Source organism: Macrotis lagotis, chromosome 1 (assembly GCF_037893015.1).
Source record: "Macrotis lagotis isolate mMagLag1 chromosome 1, bilby.v1.9.chrom.fasta, whole genome shotgun sequence".
NCBI lineage: Eukaryota > Metazoa > Chordata > Mammalia > Peramelemorphia > Peramelidae > Macrotis > Macrotis lagotis.
This window is the reverse complement of record NC_133658.1, coordinates 741,780,153-741,797,593: the sequence shown is the minus strand read 5'-3', so window position 1 is coordinate 741,797,593 and position 17,441 is coordinate 741,780,153. Positions and strand designations below refer to the sequence as shown.

General features: G+C 34.3%; 1 protein-coding gene across 2 annotated transcripts in view; it reads left to right on the top strand.

Moving 5' to 3' along the window:
* Positions 1-12,150, top strand: part of ZMYM2 (zinc finger MYM-type containing 2) — a 103,431-nt gene extending 91,281 nt beyond the window's left edge. Inside the window, exon 25 of one of the 2 annotated variants that reach the window (XM_074216251.1) lies at positions 854-12,150. In XM_074216251.1, coding sequence (XP_074072352.1) covers positions 854-1,046 — 193 coding nt within the window. In that variant the 3' untranslated portion in view covers positions 1,047-12,150. The remainder of the gene's footprint in view (positions 1-853) is intronic. The other variant, XM_074216250.1, reaches the window with a different exon arrangement.
* Positions 12,151-17,441: the final 5,291 nt, after the last annotated feature.

Here is a 17,441-nt window from a genome sequence, read left to right as displayed (position 1 = left end):
TGGGCAATCCCTATTTTATAATCGGATTCTATTCTAGGGTTCACTTTATAACTATTTTGAAATTAAGATTCTATTTTTAATTTTTTAATTTTTTATTTTTTTTTTCAGGTTTTTGCAAGGCAACCGGGGTTAAGTGGCTTGCCCAAGGCCACACGGCTAGGTAATTATTAAGTGTCTGAGACCGGATTTGAACCCAGGTACTCCTGACTCCAGGGCCGGTGCTTTATCCACTACGCCACCTTAGCCGCCCCTGATTCTATTTTTTATAGGAATGATATTATAGATGGCGATTAGATTAGTCCATTCCCTAAATGTATAGTTGAAACATGTAGTCAAACCATAATAATTGATAGTTTTGTGGTGATATAATGGCAGGAGAGGCCCTGGCAAGCATTGCAAAAAGAGCAGTTGTCTTCCAGTAGTTGTTTATCTGTACAAGACTTCCCATTTTGGGGCTGCTAGGTGGCGTAGTGGTTGAAGCACCGGCCCTGGAGTCAGGAGTACCTGGGTTCAAATCCGCTCTCAGACACTTAATAATTACCTAGCCCTGTGGCCTTGGGCAAGCCACTTAAACCCGTTTGCCTTGCAAAAAAACCTAAAAAAAAAAAACTTCCCATTTTAAAATATTTCTATTGTTTCATGATTTGAACTTTCTGAATTTGTAACTATATGCTTATCTCTTGCATTTTGTAAAATGGTATTAGAGCAATAATTCCTTTATCACTGAACTTAAAGAGCTTTTGCAACATTATGAGATTAATATATCTTGGTTAAGTTTTTCAAATAGGAAAAGAAAATAGGGAAAATTAATATGTTTATTACATGAAAATGATCCCTCTCCTTTTTTTTATAGTCCACAGAATCTTAATCAAAGAACGGATGTTTTTTATTTGCAACCAGAGTGTTCAAGTTCAACAGATAGTCCTGTCTGGTATACTTCTACTTCACTGGACCGAAACACATTGGAAAATATGCTTGTACGGGTTCTTTTAGTAAAAGATATTTATGATAAAGACAATTATGAACTGGATGAAGACACGGATTAAAATAAACTTTTCAGAAGCATTTGGGATAAAACAGCATTAGATAGTCATGCTGCTAGATCTTTATTATGGAAAACATTTCAAGTTTACTCCTTTTGTTTTGAGTTTTGTAGCAGTGTACCCACACTGGGTATTACCATGTAAATAATCTGTGAGTGAAAGTTGCCATTATTCTATGTAGTGGTTTTAGGATACTTAACAAACACATTCAAATTCATTTTTTTATTATTTATTTGATTAGGTATGTTTGTAACTTTTTACATTACAAAATATGAATGAGAATGTGCCATGTGTAATTTCTTTTCTTGTAGTAACATCCATATTGCACAACTCCACTGTCGCCAAGCTTCCTTGGAAGGAGGCTCTTTTACTGGGTTCTTAACTCATTGGCTATGTATGGGTTAGCACTACTAAAGTTTAGAACTTGCAGTGTCTTTCAGAATTTTTAAATAAATTGTAAACTAATAGTTTTTTTTTTACCTTTTAGTTTCTGAAGCCTTACAAGGTTATGTAGAAAGATTCCATCTTATGTACCAAAAATAGACAAAAGAATGCTGTCAATATTGGTGTACTGTAATGTGAATCTATACTGGTGAAAACAACCCCTTTGTTCCCCTCATTAAAACCTTAGTGTCCTTTCCTCATTTGTGACTTTCTGCATTGCCCCAATAAATAAAATAAATATAAAGAATGACTATAAGTTTAAAGCACATACTCATCAAGACATTTACTTTGTAAAAATGTCTGATGAAATTGCTGTAACTGTCTTCTGTTTCCACTGATCAACCATAAGTACCCGAATATCCTTAGCATTCTATTGTAGGGTCTTTTTTTTGCCCATCATAAATGAACCACAATGCAGTATTGGTTGAAATAATCTGAAACTTTACCAATTTATCTAGCGTTCCTTTATTCCACAACCAAAAAATAACTGATAAGATGTTATATTGGATAGTTATTTTAAGCAGTACAACCTCAGAAGCAGTAGTTAATGGACTATTGTTGATGTAAATAAGATTGTCTCACATTTTTACTGCAAAAATTTCCCAGGTAGTAATTCTGATACTTTGGATGCTTTTTAATACAACTCATTAATATCTAGAATTCAAATATTAATAGAAAACAAAGAAAGGATTAAGGTGTATCTCAGTGGGAATCCTATCTGCTGTTAGATTATCTTTTAAAATTCAAATTGCTTCTTATAGAAGATTGCAATAAAAGGTTTTGTGCTTCTGCATAGCAATTTATACTTTAACTCTTTCTTTGAAAAGAAAGAAGTTCATTTAAAATTATACTTTTCCAGGAAACTAAGAAAAAATGATAGTTGCAAATCAGTAGAATATATGAATAACTTTGTAGCATGTGTATAGTAGAAATCTTTTCTTTGTGATTGTTTAAACATGATAACTAATGTAGATTTTATCATTGCTGAGAAAATCAAGCTTATTCCCCACAGCACCCAACAAATTGCTACATATTCCTTGGATATTCTTCCTACTTGTTCAAAAAAATATTTAGTGCACCTTACAAAAATTTTCATCGTTTAGAAAAAGTTCACAACTATAGTGATAACCTCAGACAATAATTATTTGACTTTTGGGGGGGCATATGGAAGCTTACTTTATAATGTTCCATGTCCTTGAGATGTTTAATAAGTCTCAGTAACTTTTCTAAATGTGTTTTGTATTTGTTGATTTAAAAAAAAAAAACCAGGTTTCCAGTAGCAACTCCTGATTCTGCTTGTGTAAAAGATTGCTACTTTTCTATTTAGCTGATAAGTAGATTTCCAATTTATAATGCAAAAAAATGGCTGTCTCAATCTTTTCCCATTTTTCAGAACACTAATCATAATCAGGCTTTTCAAATACTTATGCTTTAGCTACATATTGGTGACATTAGATGGGGGTTGGTACAAATACTTTCCCCCCCCACATAATGGTGCTAATAAATCTTATCAAGGGCAGTGTGTGTGTGTGTGTGTGTGTGTGTGTGTGTGTGTGTGTGTGTGTGTGTATATATATATATATATATATATGTATGTATGTATAAAATTGGCATATCATCAATGAGCAAGAAGACTGCCTTACTGCTATTTTCATTAACCTTTTGTTACAGGACTTTAATAAAGATTCAAAATAGCTATTTTCTGAAAGAAATTGGCAATATAATTTAGATCTTGACCCATTTCAGGATTTAAATTCTTAACTTTATTTTAGCTCAACAGTTGTTCCGTTTCCTTTCCAGAATTAATTATAATATGGAAGTTTTCCCCAACTACATTTCCATTCATTCCTGGGGTGTTGTTTTGTGTAGTTATAAATGCCAGTAAGAATGTGGAAGTTCTCAATTCCTTGGAGATTTCTGAATGTTGCATCTGGGAAATGTGACTTTGTGTTGTCTTAAATACTCTGGGCTGTGAGAGCTGCTGGGGTTTCTTTGAGGGAAGGGATTTGATGTTTGTTCAGAGTATATTTTGCTGTCATTGAGTGAGTACAAGTTATCCTTTCTATATGAAGTAAAATGGTTTCCTTAGATAATTAAGTCTCCATTTAAAACAACTTAATAGAAGGCAAGTGAAATTACTAAAGGAGTTTGGTTAGGTAAGAAGTCTAATATCTTTCTCACTATAACAATGCTCAATATTTAAATAGTTTTATTAAAAGGTTATTATTAATTTACATGGTGTTACATGGTGAAATTCTGGAATGGGAAGAAGGTTCATGTTGTATACTATATGGATGTTTTCAGTATTTTCCTGGCAGTTACTGGGATTTGATTTTTTAAAAGTTTATAACATTTAAAAAATAAATAGAATAGCTCTCCCATAATTGAGAAATTTTAGGTTACTTCATTTACCAATGTATTGGGCTTAATTCATTCACAGTTTCCTTTGTTGCCTAAAACTATTAAAAACATTAAGGCAGTATTTAATTTTATTTTTATATCTATTACAAACATAGCAGTTAATGTTGTTGGTTCTAGTAAGTCAGCATCGACTATAAGACATTCTCTTCCTGTACATACAAACATTTTGAAGACTTAATTGTTTGTGTGTGTGTGTGTGTGTGTGTGTGTGTGTGTGTTTACAAGGATTCATTTCTCTCCCTCAATAGCAATTTTAATCCTGGACCTTTCCCTTAAAAGCTCCTCCCCTCCTATTTCCTAGATTGCTCTTTATATTGTCCCTTTTCCCTTTCACTGTAAACCTACCTGAAGGAGGATTGAGAGGTGAAATTTACTAGTATTAAAACTTCTGTTTTCCTCTTTATCTCCTCGAAATGACCTTGCTTTTTCTTAAACTCAAGTTCTTGTTCTTTCCACTACTGTTAGCAACTAGTACACATAGATGAAGTGAAATCTTTACCAGTTTTCCTACTTTCTTAAGTGTAACATGTCCCCTCATACATATAGTCAAATGTTGACCACAGCCTAAATACATTAAAATCTACCTCTTGGATTCAGAAACAGACTTGTATTGTCTAGTTGGGTGATGGGAATGTAGAAAAGGAAAAGATTCCTGCATTCTATTTTCTTTACCTGGACAACCGAGTGACCTAACTTCTTACTTCGTATATTTAGTTGGCAGTCATAAAGGTCCCAAAAAATAGCTATTCTGGCTATATAAATTGTGTCCTGATATTAGTAAACTAAATTGTATTCTAAAGTGATTTATGATATTGATCTTTGAGGATAAACTCAACAAAGAAAATGTTTATCACGCAGAGAATGACATAAAGATAGGACCAAGGAGAGAGCATGGATGCTATGTTTAACATTTTATCCTGAGGGAATAACCCGATATTTTTATCAGACAAACTTTAATTTGATATGAAGCAGTATCACATCTTATATATAGAGGTGCTTGGGTTAGATCCAGTTGATTGTGGGATTTTTTTTCCTGCACAAAAATAACATTAATCCTGGAGGTTTTTTGATATAAAAACTGATATGTTTTGTTGGGAAATGGGAAGTATGTTTACTAAACTAGCACAAATGTTAGTTCAAATATTTATATGCAGGATCAAAATTTGAAGGACCTATATAGATATCCTTAAATGCAAATAAATTTAATAGATGGAAACTCACTACCAGTTATTATATCAGTAGGCCTTTATTAAGTATACTTAATCTATCCCTAGCCTTTTGATATTTAGCTCTTAAATGTGTCACCTATTTTAGCTTGTATGGTTCAAAGAAGAGTGCCATAGAAAGAGAGGTGAAATACTGCTTTGTGAGTGGGGGCTAAGGAAAGATGAAACCTGCAAAGGAGTCTATTCTTTTCATGCTAAAATTGAGCAGGTTTCCTTCTCCCCATCTGATAAAAATGCTAAATGTGCTCTTAGTTTTCTAGTAATGGTGTTAACTGGTCTTGATATAGTTTCAAAGGAATAGTTTAAAAAGGTATTAAAGGGAACCAAAAATAGTTCTGACCCAGAGGTCAGTCAAAAAATCTGTGACCCAAAAAAGTTGCGCTCCATGTCATTGGGAGATAATTCATTGAAAATGGTAGGTAGTTTCTTGCTAATCCAGTGTTGATAAAATACATGCCTAGGCTATAACGAGCACCTTTCTTAAACACTTAACCCTACTGCTTTTTTTAGCCACCCAAAATTGTTAACTAATTCCATATGGGAATTTTATTGGAAAAACTTTTATCAGCTTGCAAATGGAAAATTGGAAGGAGAGGGTTTCCAATGAAAACGTCTTGGACAATTTTTCAGGGACATTAAATATAGAGTTATTTGAACATTATTCTTATCAGTGAATTATACCTTTATATTTGTAGTTCTGTATGGAAGCCAGCAGATGGCAGCAGGAATCCAAGGATAATAGGATCCTTTATTTGGATTTGGAAGGATTTCAGAGGCCTTGTAATAATTGATTTGCCTAAGAAAACATATATGTGAATTTGTACCTAAATCCTTCAGAGCCAGTATTCTTTGTACCACATTTTTTGAGTGCTTTCATTTTGTTTTTCATACTGTTGTGTTAAGGTCAATAAATATTATATGCCTTATACTCTAGGTCCTGGCATTTAGGAATCTTATGAAAAGTGGCAATATTTGCCTTCCAAATAAAACAAATTTTGTTCACAATTTTAGTTGTAACATAGCACTAGTTTACTGAGCACCTTGAATAATATACATGCTAACAAGACTGCAAAAACATTGTATTGATTGTAAAGATGGCTTTTCCTTTCCCATGAGCAATAGTTGAAGATGGTTAACCTGGTTTTGGAGACCTCAGTAATATTGATACTTTATTACTTTACCCCTTTGTCTCTATCAAAATAAAAAAGGAACCCATCAGCCAGAAATTTCTGTAAATAGAAAATGACAAAAGTTTTGAGCATTGTTTCAATGGTTTCCCCAAACATTCCAAAAACTTTTTAGAGAATTTGAAGTAGGGGCGGCTAGGTAGCTCAGTGGATAAAGCACCAGCCCTGGAGTCAGGAGTACCTGGGTTCAAATCCGGTCTCAGACACTTAATAATTACCTAGCTGTGTGGCCTTGGGCAAGCCACTTTACCCCATTGCCTTGCAAAAAAAAAACCCTAAAAAAAAAAAGAATTTGAAGTCCAAGACAATTTGCAAGCATGACCTAGGTCTTATTGTCCTGCTTTGTTGAGGTTTGGATATCTCAAGTCCTTTTCTGAGTATGTGAAGAAATATTTGTCAGTGTCCACCAAGTATGTTTCATTTTCCTGCTATTACTGTTTAGCATTCCTCTCTGTCCTTAGAGTTTTTTTGAAATGATGGAAGATTATGGACTAAATAATTGTGGAACTGGGAGTTCACAGGTGCAGTACTATATTCTGTAAATACCCTGCTACTGTAGAAGTGTGTATATGTGTGTGTGGGTGTGTCCACTTTTGAAGTTTTGTTTTTAAAAAATACTGCACATGGAAGTTAATGGGGGATTTGGCTACTAATCTCCCTCACAATTTTTGAATTCTATTTACAATAATGTGTGGGTGGGAAGAAGGGGAAGGGAGAATCTTATTAATCTTGTAGTTAGTTATCTTTACTTAAGAGAGTTGGTCTGCCATCCCACTTATATCCTGTAATTTTACACTTGTACACTGCTACCTATGTGGCCATTCAAACAACTTGTGCAAAATTTCCTGAATACTGGAGTCTGTTTTCTGATACAGATTTGTGGCAGAGTGAATGTGAAAATGAGGTAGATATGGCAGCTATCCATTAAGTTACCTGAATACTGGAGTCTATTTTCTGACACAGACTTTGTGACAGAGTGGATGCAAAAATAAGGTAGGTGTAGTTTTTGTATGTGATTCAATTTTTAGGTGATAAAAGTTGTATATAATGAAGGTAGACTTGGTAAAGTAATCTATTGGATAGTTTCTTGGGACAATACACCAAGGATAAAACTCATTTTACTAAGGTTTCGCAATGTTAAAATACTTAGTATTTGTCTTTTTTTCCAAGGTTTTTTTTTTTTTTGCAAGGCAATGGGGTTAAGTGACTTGCCCAAGGTTGCACAGTGTAGCTAGGTAATTATTAAGTGTCTGAGACTAGATTTGAACTCGGGCACTCCTGACTCCAGGGCTGGTGATCAATCCACCATGTCACCTAGCCATCTTTAGCATTTGTCTTAATGAAGCACTTATATAATAGTCCTTATTAGATTTAATTTTGAAAATATGAAAAATGACTGGAAAAGTTTGAGTAATTTTTGAAATGAAGATTATCCAAAGCTTAAAGTAATTATAGTATTTTAAATCTGCTAGGAATTTACCTAGTTAATTGGTTTTAGCATCTTGTAAATAATTGACTTGTGAAAAAGAGACTGAGAATTGATTATTATGGCAGAAGATTGCTTCTGTTCATTAAATAGGTTATTTTGTTCCAGTGAGAGTGAACTATTTTGTCCTTCGTTGGCTTTCAATCCTATAGCCAAGTATTTTTCTCCCTTTGCATAGTATATGTAGTGAAATCCTCCTATTTCTGTGCACATTATAAAAGAACAAAAACCCAAACTACAGCTTTTGTACATGCAATACATGTTTATACATCTTGTGTATTTGTGATTTCCACTTGTAGTCTGCTGAAAGTGTATGTGCCTAAAGCCTCCCCCAGCCATCCATCAATTGCTCATCAACTTTCTTGTCAAGACACTAGTATTATTTTCCCAATATTGTGGGTTTGAATCTTTAAAGATAGAGCATACACTCTAATACAGAAGTGTATTGCAAGCAAAATCACATGAGATCTGAATGGCTAAGATAAGGATGATAAGTCAAGGTAAGAAAAGGGCTCAGAGGGTATTGAACACTTGTGTGGAGCATTTTCAGGGGTAGCTAAGAATTAGTGAGGGTCTTATTGGCACCAAGAAAGCAGCTTGAACCAAGGGCTGGAGGGTAATTTGGCCTAAGCATCAAGTGGATTTAGAAGGCCCAAAGCCACTGTCTCTGACTCCAGGATCCTCTAGAACCATTGTACAAACCATTGCTAAATTAAGTTTCCATAAACACTGCTTTCATCGCATTAACCTCCCAAATCTTCCACCACAGTTCCTTATTGACCAGGTCTTTAAATCTTAACTGTCCTGAATTTTGAGGCTCTCCACCCTACCTATCCAAATGTTATTTTCCACTATTCCTGTATATCCCATGTTTTGGACAAGACAATCTCCTTGGATTCCATTCTTAAAGCTAGGAGGCATTTTAGATCAAGGTTTGGTAATCTGGCATTACCTGTGAGTTTAGAATGGCATTCACATTTTAAAATACTTTTATTGTATTTAAAAGTATTGGGGGGAAGCAACATTCTGAGCTGGCTTATTAGGCTAAGATTTGTCCCTTGGGCCATAATTGGTTGATCTCTGTTTTGGAACATCTAGACTAGATACTCATTTTATAGATAGATGATGCTAAGACTTCACGTTGCACGATTGTTATATTGCCATATCAGTTTTGCCTTAATTCCCACCCTAGTTTCTTCTCCATTTTTAAATCCACATTTTTGTGAATCAGCAAACGCCCTGTCTCCTCTTCACCTAGTGTAAATAAATCCTTTTGAATACTTAACAGTATTTATAACATGCACTCTACAACTTAACACTGTTATTTTTTGGTGATGTTTCAGGGTGTTTTTTGAGGGGGGGAGTTAAAAATCTGAGGCCAGGGGTATAACTTCTCTAAACCCTGTGGCATCTTGTCCACTAAAATTCCTCAAAAACAGGAAACTTACATTTACTATTAATTACTATAAATTATTATAAATTATTATTATAAACTATTATATACTGAATGTTGTCCATGCCAGTTCACTAACATCAGATGTTTCAATCACACTAAATTTGATGTCATGATATAGCCAACTCAAAAGCAGCAACACAAAATCTATTCAGTAAGAGAGAAATAATATGGAAAGAGCCCTAGACAGGAGGTTTCAATGCTAGTATCAGTATAGTCAGTGATCCTGTATAACCTGTAACCTGAGGACCACCACTTTGGGAGCCTCAGACTAATGTGAGATGAGGGCTTGGATGTGTCCCAGACTCCTTGGCAGTCTGGAGAAGTGAATGTTTTTAATTTATAATTGAAGAAAATCCTAAATTTTAGTTAAGGGAATTTTTTTCCTATCCCGAGTTCCTGGACCTCCAACTCTATTGAGTCTAAGCTACTAAGTGATATGTTTTAAAAGTTTTATTGATGTGTTTTGTTTGTACATTACATTTTCAGATTAATCCAACAGTGTGAATTTCTTTTTAACGGTAAAGTAAAACAATAAAGAAAACTCATCTGAAAAACAAGCAACATTTCACATGTTTAGCACCCCCTATGTTTATTTAAAAAAAACAAACTTCCTTACCTCCCTCACCTGACTGAGAAAAACTGTTTATACTAAATATGAGTAATTAAAACATTCACTTAATGGCTTTACACAAATTCTGTACACATATGATAAAAATTTTTCTGATTCTGCTGCATTAAATCAATTCAACTAAGTTCTTTCTATATCTTGTTGAAATCCTTTGTTTCTTATAGTACAACGGTACTCCCATCACATTCATATACCAAAAGCTATTTGGCTATTTCTCAATTGATGGACATCCCCATAGTTTCTATGATTACAAAGTTTTTAATTTAGCATAGTATTTGGAAGTATTTTAATCTGAACAATTAACATAGGGGCCATAATGTGCATATATGTGTGTGTATGCTATATAAAGCAAGTTTCTATAACATTTTATGTCATATATGTGTGTTACACATCTATCAATTAAGTGAAAACGAGAATTTGTTTCTGCCAAAGTCAAATCTTTTGTGTCATTTTTGGCTTGAAAACAAGAAAAATTTTCAGTACAGTATCTTTGCACTGGCTGACTAAAATGTTTGAAATGCACTCTGCTCAATTCTGTCTCTTAGAACCTCTAGTTTCCTCCTAATCTCATCTCTAGCATCACATAAAACTTTTAGCTGTTACTCTCCCCACTTTTCCACCCAGGCCCTTTTTATCTATTTTACATGTCCAAATTTGTGAACATATCTCCCATGTTAATAATCTTTAATATAGGGACTATTTTGTTTTTGCCACTATATCACTGGGTTTAGATATGTAACACAACTAAGAAATGCTCAGTTGGCTTACAGCTGGGATTTAAGAGATCTGGGTTATATTCTAGGTTAGACTGCCCAATAAATTCACTATGAATTTCAAAAAGCATCTGTTCTTTTTGATCTTGAATTTCTTCACCTGTCAATCTCGAAGTAGGTAATAAGTAGGTAATCTTCTAAATCTTGGTTTGAAATCTTATGATTCAATCTTAGAAAGATTATTTATCTTAGAGGTGAAATCAGTTCCAGTGTGACTTCTATATAGTAAAGGATACTTAAATTGGATGTTTTTGTTAGTGCTTTTTCTTTCTCTCCTAAACTCTGGGGATGTTGACAGGAAGACTGTCCTATTAAAGTAAATGTCTGAGACAGTCATATGACCTAGCTTCCAGCCAATACACAACAAAGACTATCACTTCAGAGTGGGCACCATATAGAATGAAACATTGATGTAACCACTTTTTTTGTTAATGGTGAAAAATCAGGAACCTCATGCAAAACAAATTTTAAGTTTCATATTTAAAGTTTGAATTTCATATTGGAGAAAGTAAAATATTGATTTATATCAGTTTGAAATGTCCAAATGTTTTTTGTAAAATTAAAAAGCAAGAAAACCTTTTCATTTGTAAGTAAATGATGCAGTTAGAATTTTTAAGTCCTACTTTTTTTTGTAATGTACCATTTACATTAATATGCCATCTTCAAATTAAAAAGAAAACAATTAAATTGGCAAGATCCTAAGATCATTGGAGAATGTTCTGAATAGAGTTATGAATATAACCCAATAATTTATTTAGAACTGGAAGGTGCCCTATAGGTTATTTAATCCAGACCCTTAATTTTATAAAAAGAAAAGCTAAATCTAGAGGATTAAGGTATTTACCCAGGTGAGATACCTGACACACTGTGTGTCTGCCTTGCCCAGTATGAGATTTTCCTGCCAAAGATCAAAGATACTAGAGTGGTTTGCCATATATTTCTCCAGCTCATTTCACATATTAAGAACTGAGGCATATAGTAGTAAGTGACTTGCCCAGGGTCACACTGTCTGATGCTGGATTTGAAATATATGCATATCATACACATAAACATATTACAATGTGTTTCATGAGGACAGACTTTTTTTGTCCTTTATTGACTGGCACCATACTGCCTCTAGTATGATAGCCATGATTTGCCTTACTTCACACAGCTGGTCAATAGAGCCCCTATTCAAATTCTGGTTGTCTGACTCCCAAAACTAGGCTTCTACTAGACTCTTTGCTTTGAGGCATGTGATACGAAATTAATAAAAATTAAAGTAGGGGGTTTTCACTTTTTTGTATGAGTTTATTTTCTATCCTGAAATTTTGTTGGAATAACTAGTTTTTTTAGTTGATTCTTGAGAATTCTCAAGTTTGCCATCATATCATCTGTAAAGATAGTTTTGTTTACTCATTGCTATAGCTATCATTTCTAGCAAAATATTATATAATAGGGGCGGCTAGGTGGCGCAGTGGATAAAGCAAGGGCCTTGGAGTCAGGAGTACCTGGGTTCAAATCCAGTCTCAGACACTTAATACTTACCTAGCTGTGTGGCCTTGGGCAAGCCACTTAACCCCATTTGCCTTGCAAAACAAAACAAAAAAAAAAACTAAAATATTATGTAATAGTGGTGATAATGGGTATCCCTGCTTCACTCCTGTTGTTCTAGCTTATCTCCATTGTAGATAATGCACACTGATGATTTCAGTTAGATATGCATTTTAAGGAAAGCTCCATTCCTATGCTTCCTAGAGTTTTGATAGGAATAAGTGTTATATAATCAAAATTTTTCAACATCTATTGAGATAATCATATTTCTTGGTTTTGTTATTGATATAATCAATTATAATGTTTTCCTGATTTTTATGATATATTACTGAAATTTCCTTGCTTGTTTTTTTTTTTTTGCATCAATAGTCATCAGGGAAATTGGTCTACAGTTTTCTTTCTAAGTTTTTGCTTTTTCTGGTTTAGGTATCAGTACCTTATTTGTATCTTACAACAAATTGCTTAGTACTTCTTTGCCTATTTTTCCAAATAGCTTATTTCTGTGAGTTTTTAAGAAAGTATTTTGCTAGCCTTATTGCAATATAATAGTTTCCCTTTATAATGCTATGTATTTTATTTTATTTAAATATGAGAGAAGGGGTCAATAGTTTTCACTAGACTGTCAGAAGAATTCATAACACAAAAAAGTTGTCCCTTGAACTAGAAAGTTGTCCTGTAAGAAAAAGGAACAAATGAACCTAGAAACCATCAAGTTTTAATGAGTTATGGACCAAATTATATGATTGAATATCTTTAAACTAGACAGCAATATGATAACTGCCCATTAAAAGTACCTTAGCATGGGGCGGCTAGGTGGCACAGTGGACAGAGCACCAACCCTGGAGTCAGAAGGACCTGAATTCAAATCCAGCCTCAGACACTTAATAACTACCTAGCTGTGTGACCTTGGGCAAGTCACTTAACCCCATTGCCTTGCCAAAAAAAAGTGTCTTAGTTTAAAATTTTAAGGACTAATACACTTCACCCCCTGGTTACCATGCCTGGTAATCAGCTTGCAGCAGTAGTTAGCCATAAAAGTTAGCCCTTATAGCTACTAAAACAGAAAACAAAAGATTGAAGTCCTTCCTTCAAACAAGGGGCATTTTGCAGTGATCTTTAGAGAATGGTAATATTTGATTACTTCTCAAATCGAGAAACTTTTCTTATGCAAAATCTTTCTATTGAAGAAAAGGAGAATTCAAACTGAAGGAATACATCTATAATCTAGGAAATCAGTATGAATGAAGTATTTCTTGGTTTAAAAAAATGAAGGAAAAGTGGAAATGAAGAAGCAGAGAGAATCTGAACCAGTGCCATTAATTGAGGGAGGGGGTGGCAGAATATAGAAGTAAGAAGAAGTAATATCTGTCTCATGTCTTTATCCCATCTTAGAAGAAAGATCTTTGTATTCCAAAGATTGATAATTTGGGTGCCTAGTTGTCAGTGGATGAATAGTTTTTCATTCTTGAGTGGAAGATGAAACTAAAATGATTCCTTTAGCAATATGAAGATAGCTATTTGTTAGTTTGTATGAGATCCCAGTGTGAAATCCAGGAGTATGTTCATACCACCCAGAAAACCACCCCTTTTCTAAATTCCCTGTTTCTGATGGAGACATCATCATCCTTACAGATAATCAGGTTTATTTTCCTTGACTTTCACTTACCTTCACCCAACAAAAAGTCACTTGCCAAATCTTATCAGTTGCTTCCCTATCACCTCGATCTACAGAGGACAAGAATGAAGGAGCAGAAGTTATTGTTCAATCCTATCTGTCTCCTTGTGACCAACCTCCTGTGGGTTTTCTTTTGGCAAAGCCTGGAATAGTTTGCCATCTCCTTTTAACACGGTTCGCTCCAATGAACTTTTATCACTTCTCTTCCTTAATGCAATAACTTCCTAATAGGTCTCCCTGACCCAAATTCTTACTCTAAGTCTGTCCTCTCCACTGCTACAAGTGATTTGTATCTTGGTCTTTGTTCCTTGTTCCAGGGTCTCCCTGTTGACTTTGGAGTCAAATCTTACTTCATCCTTTTTTGATGTCTATTTTGTTTTATATTAAATTATTAGTGCAGTTCTACAGGTATGATTTATAACTAAGCAAATATACATTTTAGGGGCAAGTGCTCAGAATTTTTTAAAAATGTTATCCCCTCAAAGTTACTTTACATTCATTTGATATTATATGCTCTGATTTCTCCCATATAAATGTAAGTTTCTTGAGGAAAATATACTATTTTTCTTCTCTTATCCCCAATGTTTTAAGCACATGATAAATGTTTATATAAATGCTTGATGATTATCTGATAGGGATGTATAATTAAAAAAAGTTTAGAGACACAGCTCTATAGTGCTAAGTTTGATAGACAAGGGCAAACAATTTTCTATTTTCCCCTTTAAAATTCGTATTTCTCTTGATAAGATTTGCAAGACTGCAGGGAAATATATTTTTCATTGGCCTTTTTTTTTTTTGGCACACTCCCCTTCTGGCCAAGGGTTCATGATTTCTATTTTTAAAGCCTTGGTCCAGATATCCAAATTCTACTCTCAAACACTATTATTAATAATACATTTTCACTTCCTTAATATACTTAGCCCTCCTAAATGCTCTTCTTTCATTAGGTTAGAGTAATGAAAACACCACTTGTACACTTAAGAGATTTCAGATTTTCATGCAGGGCTTGATTTTCCTCAGTACTATTTAACTTTTTTCCCCAGAGAATTCTGAATTATTGTAGCATAAGATATGTTGATATTATGTCATCTGCTGGTCTTTGCACATCAGCTGCAATTTCAACCACATTCCCCAAAAGTTTTGTTTAATTTCTTACTGCCAACCTACAATATATCAAAACTGTGACCAGGAAAATCATGTAGCCTTACAAATTGAAGGGATAATTGTAGATTTTTTTTGAGTCATTTACATTGAGATGATAATTAAACCCCTGTTAGCATATGAGGTCTTCACATATAAGAGAGATGGAAGGTAAAGAAGAAGAAGACCCAGGGCCTAGCCTTGGGATAACACTACAATTAGGTATTATCAGACAGGGATGATGATTCAGCAAAGGAGAAAGCAAAGGAATAGCCTTCTATTCTTATCTATCCACCAAGAGGTAGGTGGATAACCTAAAGAAAAGATTTAGGAAGAGGGTGGTCAAAAGCATCTAATACTGAGAGGAAAAATAATGAAGAAAGCACAAAAGCCATTGTTATTCAATTATGTGTATCTCTGTGACCTATCTATTGTTTTTTTGGTATCTCAGTGTCTGAGGTCACATTTGAATTCAGGTCTCTATCCACTGTGCCAAAGGCCACTAGATTTGTCAATTAAAGGATCATTGAAACTTTGAAGAGTAATTTCATTTGAACTAGGAGTCAAAGATAAAACAAAGAAGATTGAAAAGATGGTGATCTCTACTGAAATAGTGAAGTTCTGAAGAAAGGTGAGTAAAATGGGTTAAAATGTAGTGTTATAAATCATCTATATATGCACATGCTGGGCTACTCTCTTCCCCACTGAAAAAATGAAAAGTGTTGAATTGGGCAGAGGGAAAGAACAGTTTTGTTTTGGAGTGCAGAATTGTCCATTGAGGGTGCTGGTGGCAGCCACTGATGGGGGAAGTAGGGTGTAGCATTATGGGGTGGGGGTGGAGGAGATTGGTGAATTTTGCTGGGCAATTCCTGTGGGTGCCAGATTCTGAGTTAAATTGTAGCCACCACTCCAATGTAGGGGGAAACCAGCATTGGGAAGGTGTAGAGTGGGGCAGAGTTGAGCCATAAGTGTGAAGGAGTGTGTGTAGGCATTTTTGGAGACAAATCCATGATTTTCTATTGCAGAGGAAGTATGACATCCAGGAGTCAGTATATGTTACCTAATTGTTAAATTTTCAGTGTTTTTTTTATTTCTGAGATGCAAATATTCACATTGAAACTTAAAAATATAAAGTGTGTACATTTCCCCCCAAGAGCCAGTTGTTAAATATTTACCAGCATAATCCTGGATATAGGCCCATTTTCCAATTCTCCATGTGGCTGATATCATTGTGGTCTGCCTTTCACCAACTCTTAGGATCTGGAGTCCTCACTTCAGAAAACACTGTCAGAAAGTAATAGTAATTAGAACTATTAATTCATCAGAGATGATTTCTAAGAAGAGAACCAACCAAGAAAAACCTCATTGTTTTGAGTGCCTATAAACAAATGAAACAGAGAAACAAAAAACTTGAGACAAAAGCAAGGACATAAGTTTGGTCTCATTGGTCCAGCCCATCCTGTCTATAGAAACCAAGCATAATATCATTCTCGATGTTCAGAAAGAACAGAATAGATAAAAGGTTGTGGGTAGAATGAAGGCAATATTAAGAAGATACATACATATGATGGAAGTCAGGTACATAAAGAAGGAAATAAAATGGAGAATTTCTGAGTAAAGATTAACAGAAGCAAAAAGTATGTTGTTGAGGGAATATAATGTAGATCATCTGACCAGAAGGGAAAAAATATCACCGCAATAGCTCTGGTGTGGGTCTGGACATGAATTTCCAAGAGTCAGGTCGGATAGACAAACATACCCAAACACAGAAGGTTGGGAAGTGAAAATCTACCAACTTTATTTTTGGAAACTCAGACTTTTTATAGCAAAAACTTATCTCAGGAATGACCAGTTAAAGGAGACCCAGTTTTACAAGTTCCTGGGTAAATTTACAATATTTATTCTTAGAAAAATGCATGCTTCTCCATCAAAGAAACCTTTTATAACCATCCTGGAGCCACAGATTATCCTAGGTCAGGGTTCACTGGTGAGCCAACGGATCCATACAATGAGCAATAATCTATATATACCTTTGATGAAGAAGATCACCAAGGATATGTGAATATCACTCCCTGGGGCTGAAGCTTTAGGCAGTGTGTCAGGATATATGTTTTGTCCCAGTGAAAAGGTGTTTAATACAAATGGGTATAATACACAATAATAATGCAAAGATACCAGGAAGCATGCTCACTAATAGGTTCATAAAATGAAAAGGATGAAACCTATGAACAAAGTCAAACAAATTATCAATACTTGAATCCATTTCCATTCTAGGTGCCAATGTAATATCATTAACAATTTTATACAATTGCTTCATATCCATAGTTATAGAATCATACCATATTCCATTCAAATAACCTTTATATATATATATATATATATATATATATATTTATATAGATATATATATGTGTGTGTATATATATATA